The sequence below is a fragment of the Grampus griseus genome (genome assembly GCF_964374135.1).
Source record: "Grampus griseus genome assembly, chromosome: 9".
Taxonomy (NCBI): Eukaryota; Metazoa; Chordata; class Mammalia; order Artiodactyla; family Delphinidae; genus Grampus; species Grampus griseus.
The window spans coordinates 96,431,165-96,445,343 of NC_139003.1; the positions used below are offsets into that span (position 1 = coordinate 96,431,165).

Below are 14,179 nucleotides of genomic sequence, written 5' to 3' on the forward strand. Positions count from 1 at the left end.
CGAGCTGCAGAATCACAGACAAGACAATGGAAGGTGACTTCTCGGTCTGGTGTGGGTCACCACCTTTGGGTTTCGCTGCTGTGTTCGGTGAGGTTTCCCTGCCGAGGCTGCACATTGGCGTCTTGTGTTCTCTGGTTTTACGTTCCTTTGCGTGACTGGAAGCGGTCACCTTTGGCCTCTGTGTGCAGGTGCCCAGTGCCCACGCCTGACTCTCTGAACATCTGTGCCCGTGGAGGGCCTGGAGGGCTCTTACAGAGCTGCAGGGAGGGAATCCTGGGCCTTTTCCTGGGGCCCGCAGGCGAGGTTGACTTTATTCTCCCCGCTGTCCCTGGCTCTCCCTCTGCAGGTTTACTTTGATCGCAGGGTTGGCCTCCAGGCCCCTCTAGGCACTGACCACGGGGTGAGGTCACCCAGGTGCTGGTCAGCGCCCTGAGCCCCCGAGGCCCCGGAGGAGGGAGGGGAAAGCAGAGGGCGTGCTGCGTTCCTACGGGAGAGGGAAGAGGCGGGCCTTGCGGCTGTTGAGCTGAGTTTCCTGTTGATGCCACAGTCCTGGCCACACCTCCCCGCCTTCTCCAAGACCCTGCAGTGAAGTGACCCAGTGGAGCCGAGAGGTCACTTCAGAGCAATGCTGCATTTTTGTCTTCTGAGGGAATCTCCCCCTTCCTGCCCCTTCTCGGCTCCTGAGTTTACTCACCTTGAGAATTGGCCCTTGACCTTGTAAGTGTCCATGAACAGGTGAGGGACCAGCCCCTCGGTGCCCGAGGCGGCACTGGGCCCAGCCCACCCTGGCTGGCAGTAGCCGGCCCGTCTGCACGGGGACCATGGTGGTGCTTCTGGCCGCTTCCGCTTGTTAGCCATGGGTACAGCGCAAAGCCTTTGTGAATAATGAACTCCAATCATTGCCGTTTCTGCCTGCAGCCTGGAATTGTGTCGCCGTTTAAACGAGTATTCCTAAAAGGTGAAAAGAGTAGAGATAAGAAAGCCCATGAGAAGGTGACAGAGAGGCGCCCTCTGCACACTGTGGTGCTGTCCCTGCCTGAGCGCGTCGAGCCCGACAGACTGCTGAGCGACTATATCGAGAAGGAGGTGAAGGTAAGTCCGCGGCCGCAGGACCCGCCTGCCCGTCGCCAGCAAAGGCCCCTTGATGCACCAAACGCTGCGGTTCTGGGACCCGTCCCCACTCACACCTCGGGTGACTCCCACCCGGCGGTGCCCCTGCGGTGGTGTGTCTGACAACTGGGTGCCCAAACCCCAGGTCTCTGTCTTCCGGCCCCATTTCTGGCATTCTCTCCAGTAGCAAGCTGCCTCCTTTCTCGTAAAGGCTGGCCGTGTGTTTCGGTTCCTTGGTCAAGGCTAAGAGCTATTCCGTGTGCCATTGTCACAGCCTAGGACACGGGCTCCTGAATCCTGTCAAAGCCCGCACCCACTTGTGGGTAAACATGACGCGCACTAGTGTATTGTCAGTGCTTCCCCTAAACACTACATGAAAAGAAATCAGAGAGAAATCAGAGCGAATGGGAAAGGGGACCGCGGTGATGAGAGAGGCCCATACACGTGCAGAGGGAGCTGACGAAGGTGGGGTGACAAGTTCACAGAGCCCACGAAGCTGGACCTGCGTCCCTCAGAGGACGCGGAGCTGTCCAGCTGGACCCGGGGGCTGGGGGCGTGTGGAGCACGGTGTGGACTTGGGGGAGGGGTTTGCTCTCACCTGCCACAGGGGGAGGTGGCAGGTCTCCCTGGTAGAGACATGACACTAGGGGGGCTTTAGACGTGGGGACGCCTGGCCCAGAGGAGGGTGGGGAGAGACCCAGTGTGAAGATGAGCAGATTAAGTCAAAGCCTCTGTCCAGAATGGTGAGAATTGCCCACCCCCTTTCCCTCAAGCTTGCAGATAGGCCTGCAACCAGGCCTCTCCCACAAGGGGGTCCTCGGAGGAGTGCTTTCATGTGGAAGCCACACAACCCGCAGAAGTGCTGCCTCGAATGACCCTGGGGTGACCACCCAGCCAGCCTGAGAGAAGCTGACAGTCTGCACCTCTGCCCGTGCACACGGCTTCTTTCGTGGGCAGTCAAGGAGAAGTACACGTTTGAGGAAGACGTTTCATCTAAAGATAGAGCCCAGGACAAACACAAGACGTAAACATGAATGTGACAGCAGCAGTGCGGAAACTAGGGGAAAAATAAAAATACATAATGTTGTCAGAAAGATAAGAGGAAATACTGTTAACTGTGAGACAACAGGATAAGAGGCGGAGACAAGAGCTTTTGGAATGAACGGATCTTAACTATATGTCGTAAAAATTCATTAGAGGGGTCAAAAGATAAAGTCAGGGCAGTCACCCGGAAAGAAAAACCAAGAGACAAGGAGACCCAAAATCAGTAAACAGAAGATGAGAGAGGGAAAAAATTATAGGAGCCATCCAGAAGGTTCAGCCTCTGACTCATGAGAAGAAAGAATGGAGGAGAGCGGGAGGAAGTTGTTAAGACAGTAATGGAAGGACATTTTGCAGAAAATTCACCAACAGACATGATTCTCAGATTGAGAGGGTCCCTTTCTGGTCATGATGACCAGACAGTCAGGTTTCTAAAATGTGACCCCTCAGAGCCCGTTCTGACGAGGTTCTTGGGAGATGTGCTGCCTCAGAGCACAAGGACGCACCAGGAAGGTGGGAGATGCAGGTCCAGAACCGGGGCTCTAAGCACGGAAAAGAACAGAGGGAATTCCCAAGATGGGAATCTAAGGAACAGGCTAGGGCAGCTCTGGGAGACGAGAACACGGATGGTTTTATATGTTGGAGTAGAGGCTGCTGAAGAATTGGGAAGATAGAATTGTACATTGAAAACAAAGCAAGTGGAGGGAAGGGTAGGCCCATATTACGCCATGAAAATTTAAAGTTTGGGGACTTCCGCGTCCAGGAAGAGGGAGTCGACATATTTTTCCCTATTCCTCTCACTAAGTACACCTAAAAATCCTGGACGTTATATATGCAACAACCGTAAGAAGACTCTGAAAGGTAGAGTGACGGCAGACCAGCCAGGGACCTTGGGACCCAAGGGGGGGACCCGTTTGGTGAGTGCCCCGGTTCTCTTTTTCCTCATGTATCCCAAGCTTGGAACTGAAGAAGCTGGCGACCCAGAACAGCCAACAGGTGCACACAAAATCCCAACAAAATTCTCTCTCTCTGGCCAAAGGACCAGGAAAGGGATAGCTTAGCAGGACAGAAAAATGTTTTACAATACCTGCTCAGTTCCAACCAAATGTGACTGAAAAACCTGTGGCCCCGCTGCTGCCTCTACCAGCAAAGACTGTGTAGGGGCCAGCACCCACCCCAGAGAAGGCTGAGTAGGGAGCTGGGGCTTTATCCCTGATGAACCCCTAGTGGAACTGCGGTGTCAGTGGAGACCACGTGGGGAGCCTGGAATTCTGCCCTCAGACAGCAGCAGTGTGACACACACCACCCCTCATGTCATTGGGCCCCTTGGGGAGCCAGAACGCCAGCCATGTCCAGCAGGGAAGAGGAGCCCCCCACTCAGGTGGCAGAGGAGGCCAGTGGGGAGTCAGCCCCTCCCCCTGGTAACAGTGTGCTCCCCTCCCGCTGTGGGACTAGAGCAGATTTCTGACACTTGTGTCCTCAGAGTCCTGGAGGGAGAAGAGACGGGGTGAGGTGGGGCTGAAAAGCTGATCAAAGGAATCGTGGCTGAAACTGCTGTGATTTGTTCAAAGACAGACTCAGAGATTCAAGAAGCTCACCACAGACAGGATGAACCCAAAGCAGTCCACACCAAGACACGTCGTAGTGAAACTTCCGAAAAGTAAAGACAAAGACAGAGTCTTGAAAGCAGTGAGAAAGAACTTTACCTGTAGGGAAAACGGAAATGATAGATTTCACGTCAGAAACCACGGAGCCAGAAGGAAGTGACGACATCCTTCAAGTGCTAGGAGACCCCGAAGAATCAGAGGCTGATGAAAGCACCACAGGCGACCCTGCACCCTCAGACAGCAGCCAGCAAACGGACCAGTTTCTTGAAGAGCACAGACTGCCATGGGTCACCAGTAAATAGATCATTTGAATAGTCCTGCAACTATTAAAGAAATTAAATATCTAATTTGAAAACTTGCATAAAAAAGTCTCCAGGCCCAGGTGGTTTCTGGAAAATTCTATCATATGTTTAAAGAGTTAACACTAATTCTACACAGTCTCTTCCAGAAAAACAGAAGGGGAGGGAACACTTTTTAACTCATTTGTGAGGTTAGTATTTCCCTGATACCAAAATCAGTTAGTACGAAGCAAAACTAAATCACAGACATGAATACAGATGCTTAGGTATAAATGTAACAAAGCGTATAGGATTTGTACGCTGAAAACTACACAACACGGATGAAAGGATCAAAGATCTGAATAAGTGGAGAGACATACCACGTACGTGGATTGGAAGATTCAACCTAGTTAACCTGTCAGTCTTCCCCAAATTGATACACAGGTTTGATGCATTTCCTAGCAAAATCCCAGCAAGATATTTTGTAGATATAGACAAGTGTTCTAAAAGTTATATGGAAAGGCACAAGAAGTAGAATAGCTGGCACGGTTTGAAAAAGAAGAGTTAAAAGAGAGGAATCAGTCCGCCTGGTTTCAAGATGTACTTTAGAGCTACAGCAGTGAAGACCGTGAGGCAGCAGTAGAGGGACTGACGCAGTAATCAGTGGAACAACATCATGAACCCAGAAACAGACCCAAACAAATACACCCAACGGATTTTTGACGGAGGTGCAAAAAGCAAGTCAGGGGAAGGACCGTCTTCTTAGCAAATGACGCTGGAGCCGTTGGGCACCCATTGAGAGAAAAATGAACCTCACGCCGAATCTCACACCTTACACAAAAATTAACTCAGAATGGATCATGGTATTAAAGGGAAAAGGTAAAACTATAACACTTTTAGAAAAACACCTAAGAGAAAATCTCCAGGACCCAGGGTAGGCAGAGACCTTAGACTTGACATCAAAAAGGGAATGATTGGTAAACTGAACATCAAATTTAAAAGCTTTTGTTCTGCAGAGGACTCCATTAGGAGGATGAAAACACAAGCTACAGACTGGGAGAAGATATTTGCAAACCACCTACCTGCCAAAGGTCTTTCATCTAGAATATATAAAGAACTGTCAAAGCCCAATAGCAGAAAAGCCAACAGTCTGATTAGAACATGGGCAGAAGTCATGAAGAGACATTTATTTTGCCAACGAAGACAGTCAGATGGGAATAAGCACATGAAGATGTTCAGCATCACTAGCCCTTAGGGAAGTACAAATTACAACCACAGGGAGACATCACTGCACACCAAACAGAATGACTGAAGTTAAATAAGTAGTGAGAACAGCAAATGCTGGCGAGGATGCAGAGGGTCACTCATGCCTGGCTGGTGGACATGTAGAATGTGCAGCCGCTCTGGAAAACAAGTGGGCAGTTTCTTAAAAACTAAACATGCAACTACCGTCTGACCTGGCAGTTGCACTCTGAGTATTTATCCCAGGGAAATGAAAATCTGTGTTGCCACAAAAACCTATACATGAATATTAAAAGCAGCTTTATTCATAATGGGCGAAAACTGGAAATACCCCAGATGTCCTTCAGTGGGTAGATGGTTAAACAAATGATGTGCATCCGTACTGTGGAACCCTACTCAGCTGTAAAAAGGCATGATTTACTGATTGCTTCAACACCCTCCAGGAGTCTGCAGAGAATTATGCTGAGTGAAAAAAACCAATCCCCAAAGCTACATACTGTATGATTCCCTGTGCATAACATTCTTGATATGACAGAATTATTGAAATGCAGAACAGATAGGGCTTGCTAGGGGTCAAGGAGGAGACCAGGTGGGTGGGAAGTGGGTGCGCCTGTAAAAGAGAAGCGGGAGGGACCGTGTGATGGAATGTTCTGTAACCTGACCTTCTAGTCACTATCCTGGTTGTGATGCTGGGTGATCACGAGATGTTACCTTAGGTATAACAGGGTGCGGGGTACAGTGGACCTCTGTGTATTATTTCTTACAACTGCCTGCCATTTACAATTATCTTAGAATTAAAGGTTAAAAAAAATTAAAGACTCTGCATAAACAAAACTGTGATTTCACTACCTCTTGGCACAGTGGTGAAATAGAATGTACCTAACAGGAGGATATAAGCACCAAGTAATGATTAAGTAATAAATTATCTAAATTGTAAGAAAAGAAAAAAGGAAGGAGAGATGGGGGTGGTGATACACGGGAATTAACTCTTTCTCTGCCGTAACTGGAAATCAACAGCTAATGTCTTAGATTGATGAATCAGGCAGTAGCAATGTAAAATCGTTACTTAGAAAGTCGGCCCTAGATCCGGAAGACCCTGGAGTTGCTGCCTCTGGGAAGCAGTTTATAGGGTTGCCTAGGTTGGGGCCAGATGGTTGTTTTTTGTTATACACTTCTGGGGACTATTTACGTTTTTAAACTTCCTACATGTATCACTTTGATAAAAATAAAAACAGCGACGACAACACAATGCGCTAGTGGTGAGGAGACTTTTCCTCCCGCATACTCGAGTGTAGTTCTTTATGGAAAGTATTTTGTATTCGGAATGAACCTTACTAACATGAAGGTGAGAGGCACTTAACAGTTGCTCCTCATTTCTGAATGCTTACCTATACGGCAACACTATTTAACATTTTAAATACATTTTCTCATTGAATCCTCACCCGGCTTTTTTAAAGCAGAAGCATCCTTCCCAGGGTTTCGACCCCATGAGGCCCAGGGTGGTGCAGGGGTGCAGGCTCGGGACCTGTGAACCGACATTCTGGCTTTTAATTCGGGGGGCAGCAGCAGGTAACTAATCACATGTGTGATACCAAACCCAAGATGCTTCTTGATAAGATTTGTTATTTCTTATTTATTGTATTTTTAAAAGTTGAATAGGTAAGTTATGGACATGGTACAAAATTCAGATGGTAAGGCGATGCCTGGTGAGGAGAGGTCCCCAGTCCCCCCGCCCCCCCCCGCCCCTGGCAAGAACCATTGGCATCAGTTTCTCGCGTGTCCCTGCACGGGCGGTCTGTCCGTATCCGAGCACACACGTGCATTTGTTCCCAAATGATTACCTAGTGCACACTTGGCACCTCGCTGTTTACACGCAACAGTATATCTCGACATATCTTCGTGGATTGGGGCACATAAAGCTGCCTCGTCCATTTCCCTCCCGTTATAATGGCTGTACCACATTTTATGTAACCAGTGATCTAGTCATACATGTTTAATTTGTCTCTGTTACACATTTTACTAACCCTCTAGGATAAATCGCAGAAGTAGAATTGCTGGGTGTAGGGCTCGATTTTTTTTATCTTGACAGACATTTCCAGTTGCCCTTCATGCGGGATTTAAGCTGGTGCACACCATGGGCAGTCAGGGCGAATGCCTGTTCATCCACACTCTAAGGGGCCACACAGTGTACCTGCGGGCTTCTTGATCTTTGCCAGCCTGATGGTCATAGTCTGTTACATTGCAGTTTGTACTTACGAGTGAGGTTGTGTATCTTTTCATATGGTCGAGTCAGATCTCTTAAGTGTCTTTCTACAGCTGTTTTTCTGTTGGGTGGTTGGTGGTTTTCCCATACGTTTTCCCTAGCGCTCAGTGTGGTAGGTGAGTTTGCCCTTCGCGGTGAAGTTAGTTTTAAGGTTTTCCCTGTTTGTCGCTTGTCTTTGTTCAGAGATGTCTCGGTTCTCTAGAAGCAGGGCCTGCAACTGGAGATTGTGTTTGATGATTCAGGGTGTGTTCTCAGGAGAAGGGGAGGGAAGGAAGCAGGATGGGGCAGAGGAAAAAGATGTGTATCTGCCCACTTACGGGCATGTAAGGGGCCCCTAAAGGCCACACAGGCGCCTCTTTGTCCCCAGTGCGTAGCAGCTTCCTCACCTCCTCATCACGATCTGGGCCGGTTGCCCCTGCAGAACAGTGCCACCTTTCTCCGCTTGCTTGTCTGCCGGCGTCAGGAGGGGACTGCGGTTTTAAGTTTAGATCCCTTTTGTGTCCCCTGGTAGAAGCATTTGACCCCTAGAGCCAGGCTCTCAAAACAGGCGGAGCCAAAAGTCTCAGGGCTGGGAGCACGCGCTGCCCAAGCGGGTCTCCTGGATTGATGGTGATCAGAGCCACTCCTGCTGCCGTACCTTGGACCCCAGACCCATCCGTTCTGTCCACTGGGGACCAGGCGTGGTGTAATGACCGTTGGTTCCAGATGTGCCCTGCATTCTGAGGAGATGTGGCATCCTTTCAGGTGTCCCCTCCTGGATGTGCCCCGACCCTGTAGAGGACCTTGACGGTGCTCTGGGCCCCTGAGTTTCAGCATTTTCTCAGACCCTCTTTTCCAAGCCTGGAACAGTTTCCTTCCCCTGTGTACTGTTACTCAAGTGAGTGACTGTGAGTCCCTTCGGAGGGAACTGGGGGTGTTGCTGCAGCGCACACTTGTGTCGGTGTTACAGATTCCTTCTCCTGGGGCTTGGCCTTTCCCTCAGGCACTTCCTGGGACTGGAAACCGGGTCAGAGACTGCCACTTTGCGTTGGAGCAGCACACTCAGTGGTGGTGTCCTTGTTTGTATACATGAGGCGGGACCGTGGTTGGCTCCCAGCATCTCTCTTGCCCCTGGGAACGCTTCTGCTCTAGTTGCATCTCTGTGGGGCCTGCATACCAGCTCCCCCGCCCCGCCATTTGACCATTTACAGTCACCGCCCACTGCAGTGAGCACGCCTGCCTGCCCTGCTCCTGGTGGCTGAGCGCTGCCACCTGGCTTCTGCTCGCGCAGGGTTCTGTCGTCCCCCTCGCTCCAGGAAGCCTAGTGCTAAAGCATCTCCGCCATTAGCTCTCCCCCTGAGAACAGCCGCCACAGAGCTGCTGGGCGGTGCCAGCGCCTCTGCCAGCCCGTTCGTTCCAGCTCACCCTTGAGAGTGGGGTGTCTTCCCAGCCCTCCCAAGTAGCAGGGGAAATCGTGGGGTTCCAGGTCTTACATGGTAGGCCCCGTCCAGCGGGCCCACCTCTCTGCATCTTTTGGAACCTTTACCCACAGTTTGCTCGACAGTTCTGCAATCTCCACTGAGTTTAACATGGGCCTTGTGTTTGCTGAGCTTCTAAGCTGTGCTAGCAGTGCATGAGGGCCGTGTCCGGGCCCCTGACCAGGGTTAAGTGCAGAGCCCCGTAGACACGCTCATCCAGCTGGGGGTCCATCCACCTCCATCCGGCACCTGCTGCTCCATCAGTGTTCAGTCTCTCTTCCCAGCGGGTCCCAATCGTGCTATGTTGAGATTTGATCCCAGGAACAGGTCTTATGGCCAGGAGGGGCGGAAGGGGGCAGACCCTGAGGAGAACAGCATTGTCATGAAAGGTGCCCATCCCAGTGAGGCCTGTGTGTCGTTTTTGAGCAAGGGGTGTCTGTGTGTGCGTATGTGTGTATGGGGGTCCTGTGGCTTCTAACAAGTGGGATTGGGCCACTTCTGCAGGCCTAGAGTGTTGAGAAGAGTATGAGATGAGGTTCTCAAGTGCATCTACCTAGGTGTCCCCACCCCACGTCTCATAGAGTCCTGCCCTTCCATCAGGGCAACTTGTTGATCGAGGTCAAATAGGTGGATGTTATAGGGAGGCTGACTTCAGCTCAGTATAAAAATGGACTTCTCTTGTATCTCATCAGCAATTATTTTTGGAAATACTTTCCGCTGTTTAGAGCTGAAGTGATGAGCTCACCAGCACGTTCCTGTGTTGGCTGCAGTCTCTATAAGGGCGGCAGGAACGGCAGTGGGGTTAGCGGGTGCCCAGGACAGTCCGACTTTTGCTGCCAGGGCTGATGGAGCTGATGTGACCGGCAGTCAGATGTCCCCTTGGTCTGTGTTGTTCCACCACGTTCATCCCTCTGCAGCTGTGTCCTGAATGTGCTATGATCAGTTAATTGGCACAGCACCCCGCGCCATGTCGTCTCACGGCGGGTGTGGGCTGGTCCCTGACATCGCTGAAGGAGGCGCTGCACATTGGTCAGGACCGGCAGGGGACCGCCCAGGACGGTGGGGAAGGCTTTTGTAAGAACTGCCCAGGAGGCACACTTTGTCCCATCTGGAGTTACAGCAGGAATGAGAGCTGCAGTTTTCCTTTTTGACAGAACATGTTTTACTAATACATATTTTGCAGCAAAACAAGTCTCAAATGAGTGAGGACTCACCTCTGTGAAGAAAGTAGAATCCTTCTCGGTGATCTGTGAGCCTGAATTTGAAGTGTGGTGGCACTTTGAGAAAGGCAGGATGGTGGTGGTGACATTGTGTCCCCCAGGCCACGTGGAGGCGGGGCAGTCCTTGTACAGTCCTGCAGACATTATAACACCAGGGCACTTTTATATGACCCCAACGTAGGCAGTATTTTTTTAATTACTATTTGAATTTAAGGAAAATTAATAATTTGGGATGATATACACATCTAGAAGTGGTAACTAACATACAGTATAATACTGATTATGATTCAAAAGGTTTTTAGCAAATGCAGTTATTGAGTGAAGCTAGGATACGGTTTTTTTATTGTGGTGAAATATGCATAACATAAAATTAACTGTGTTTAAGTGTATATTTCATGGTATTAAGTACACTCACGTAGTTGTGCAGCCATCACAACCATCCATTTCCAGAACTTTTTCCTCTCAGAACTTCTCAGTACAATATATATATACACACACACCACATATTATTTGTCCATTCATCTATCAATGGGCATTGGGTTGTTTCCAACTTTTGACTACTGTGAATAATGCTGTTATGAACATGGGTATACAAATGTCTGTTTGGGTCTCTGCTTTCAGTTTTTTTTCTTTTTTTAATTGTGTTAAAATGTAGCATAAAATGTACCATCTTAAACATTTTTAAGGACGCAGTTCAGTGGTATGAGATACATTCACGTGGTTGTGCAGCCATCACCACCATCCATTGCCTTAACTCTTTTCATCTTGTAAATCTGAAACTATACCTATTAAACAAAAACTCCGCATTCTTTCCTCCCCACAGCCCCTGGCAACCATCGTTCTGTCTCTGTGAATTTGACTTCTCTAGGAAGTTCACTTGAGTGGAATCGTACACTGTTAGTCTTTTTGTGACTGGCTTGTTTCACTTAGCATAGTATTCTCAAGTTTTACCCGTGTTGTAATGTACTGCAGAGTTTCCTTCCTTTTTAAGGCTGAACACTATACTATTGTATGGATACACCACATCTCGCTTATCCGTTCGTCCATCAGTGGACACTTGGGTTGCTTCCATGTTGTAGTTATTGTGAATGATGCTGCTGTGAACATGGGTATACAAAAATCTCTTTGAGACCCTGCTTTTAATTCTTTTGGGTCTATCTATACCCAGAAGTGGAATTGCTGGGTCATATGGTAATTCTATTTTTAATTTTTTGAGGAACCTCCATACTGTTTTCCACAGCAGCTGTGCCATTTTATATTCCCACCAACAGCACACAGGCATTCCAGCGTCTCTACATCCCCGCTAGCACTCGTTATTTTCTCTGTTTTTCACTAGGCATCCTAATGAGTTTGAGGTGGTATCTCATTGTAGTTTTGATTGTATTTCTCTAATGATTAGTGATCTCAAGCATCTTTTCATGTTCTTATTGGACATTTGTGTATCTTCTTTGGAGAAAAGTCTGTTCAAATCTTGTGCCCATTTTGGCATCAGGCGTTTTTTGTTGAGTTTTAGGAGTTCTCAGTATATTCTAGGTATTAATCCCTTGTCAGATATATGATTTGCAAATATTTTCTCCCATTCCGTGGGTTGCTCTTTTACTCTGTGGATAGTGTCTCTTAATGTACAAAATTTTAAAATCTTGTTGAACTCCAGTTTGTTTTTTTGCCTTTGTCACCTGTGCCTTTGGTGTCATATCCAAGAAATCATTGCCAAGTCCAATATCATGAAGCTTTTGTCCTATGTTTTCTTCTAAGAGTTTTATTGTCTGCTTGCAGTTCTTTTACATAGATATCCAGAAGTGGAATTGCTGGATCATATGGTAATTCTATGTTTTATTTCTTAAGGAATGACCATTCTGTTCTCCACAGTGGCTGTACCATTTTACAGTCCCACCAGCAGTGCACAAGGGTTCCAGTTTCTCCATGTCCTCACCAACACATTATTTTCTGTTTTGATAGTAGCCATCCAGATGGGTGTGAAGTAGTATCTCACTGTGGTTTTGGGTTGCATTTCGCTAGTTACTAGTGATATTGAGAATCTTTTCATGTGCTTATTGGCCATCTGTACACCTTCTTTGGAGAAATATCTATTTAAGTCCTTTGCATATTTCTTAATCAGGTTGTCTGGTTTTTTGTTGTGGAGTTATAGGAGTTCTTTATGTATTCTGGGTATTAACTTCTTGTCAGATATATGATTGCAAATATTTTCTTCCATTGGGTAGGTTGTCTTTGCACTCTATTGATGGTGTCCTTTGATGTACAAAGTTTTAAATTTTGATGAAGTCCAGTTTGTCATTTTTTTTCTCTTATTGCCTGTGCTTTTTTTCCCCCACATTAAAGGTTTTTAAAATTGTGTTAAAATACACATAACATAAAATTTACCATCTTAACCATGTTTAAGTGTACAGTTTAAGTGTTCTAACATTCACGTTGCTGTGCAACCATTACCACCATTCACCTCCAGGATTGTTTTCACCTTGCCAGACTGACACTCTGTACCTATTAAACAATAACCCCGTTTCTCCCTCATCCCAGCCTCTGACAGCCACCATTCCACTTTCTGTCTCTCTGAATTTGACTACTCTGGGATACCTCATATAAGTAGAATCATATAGTATTTACCTTTTTGTGCCTGGGCTTATCCATGTTGTAGCATGTATCAGAATTTCCTTCCTTTTCTTTTTTTTTTTGACAGTACGCGGGCCTCTCACTGTTGTGGCCTCTCCCGTTGCGGAGCACAGGCTCCGGACGCGCAGGCTCAGTGGCCATGGCTCACGGGCCTAGCCGCTCCGCGGCATGTGGGATCTTCCCGGACCCCTCCTTCCTTTAAAAAGGAAGCCCTCCTTCCTTTTTAACGATGAATAATATCCCACTGTTTATAACACATTTTGTTTATCCAATTCTTCCGTCAAGAATTGAGTTGCGGGCTTCCCTGGTGGCGCAGTGGTTGAGAGTCTGCCTGCCGATGCAGGGGACATGGGTTCGTGCCCCGGTCAGGGAGGATCCCACATGCCGCGGAGCGGGCTCGCTGAACCTGTGCTCTGCAATGGGAGAGGCCACAACAGTGAGAGGCCCACGTAGTGCAAAAAAAAAAAAAAAAAAAAAAAAAAAGAATTGAGTTGCTTCCACCTTTTGTTATTGCCTGTGCTTTTGGTATCATATCCAATAAATCATTACCACATACAATGTCATGAAGCTTTTCCTCTATGTTTTCTTCTAAGAGTCTTATAGTTTTAGGTCTTAAATTTAGGTGTTTGATCCACTTGAGTTAATTTTTGTGTATGGTGTTAGCTAAGGGTCAAACTTGATTCTTTTGTGTGTGGAGTCTTGTTTTCCCAGTACCACTTGTTGAAAAGATTGTCCTTTCCCCATTGAATGGTCTTGGCACCCTTATCAAAAATCAACTGATGCTGTATATGAGGGTTTATTTCTGAGCTCTCTATTCTATTTCATTGCTCTGAGTGTCTGTCTTGATGCCAATACCACACTGTTGGTTATTGTAGCTTTGTAGTAAGTTTTGAAATCAGGAAGTGTGAGAATAGATGAAAGGTAATATTGATAAATTTAAGGAAGGGTTTGCATTTGGTTTACATGAGCACATAAGAAGAGGATAGGGCTTCCCTGGTGGTGCAGTGGTTGAGAGTCTGCCTGCCGATGCAGGGGACACGGGTTCGTGCCCCGATCCGGGAAGATCCCACATGCCATGGAGCAGCTAGTCCCATGAGCCATGGCCACTGAGCCTGCGTGTCCGGAGCCTGTGCTCCGCAACAGGAGAGGCCACAACAGTGAGAGGCCCGCGTATCGCAAAAAATAAAAAAAGAAGAGGATAGAAAGGCCTCTGCTAGCTGCACATCTGTGACAACGTTCTGGAATGTTCATTTGTAACAACCTTAAGTATGAGCCAGTAATTAGATGTGCTGCTTATTTATTTCTAAACTGTTCTGTCAGAGGGGTGGACTCT

General features: G+C 47.8%; 1 protein-coding gene across 8 annotated transcripts in view; it reads left to right on the forward strand.

The window, feature by feature from the left end:
- Window positions 1–14,179, forward strand: part of CCM2 (CCM2 scaffold protein) — a 59,003-nt gene that overhangs the window by 23,178 nt on the left and 21,646 nt on the right. For 6 of the 8 annotated variants that reach the window (XM_082661614.1, XM_082661611.1, XM_082661610.1 and 3 more), the window contains one exon: window positions 919–1,092. The exons of the other annotated variants lie outside the window; for them this stretch is intronic. In XM_082661614.1, coding sequence (XP_082517740.1) covers window positions 919–1,092 — 174 coding nt within the window. The remainder of the gene's footprint in view (window positions 1–918; window positions 1,093–14,179) is intronic. 8 annotated transcript variants of the gene reach the window in all.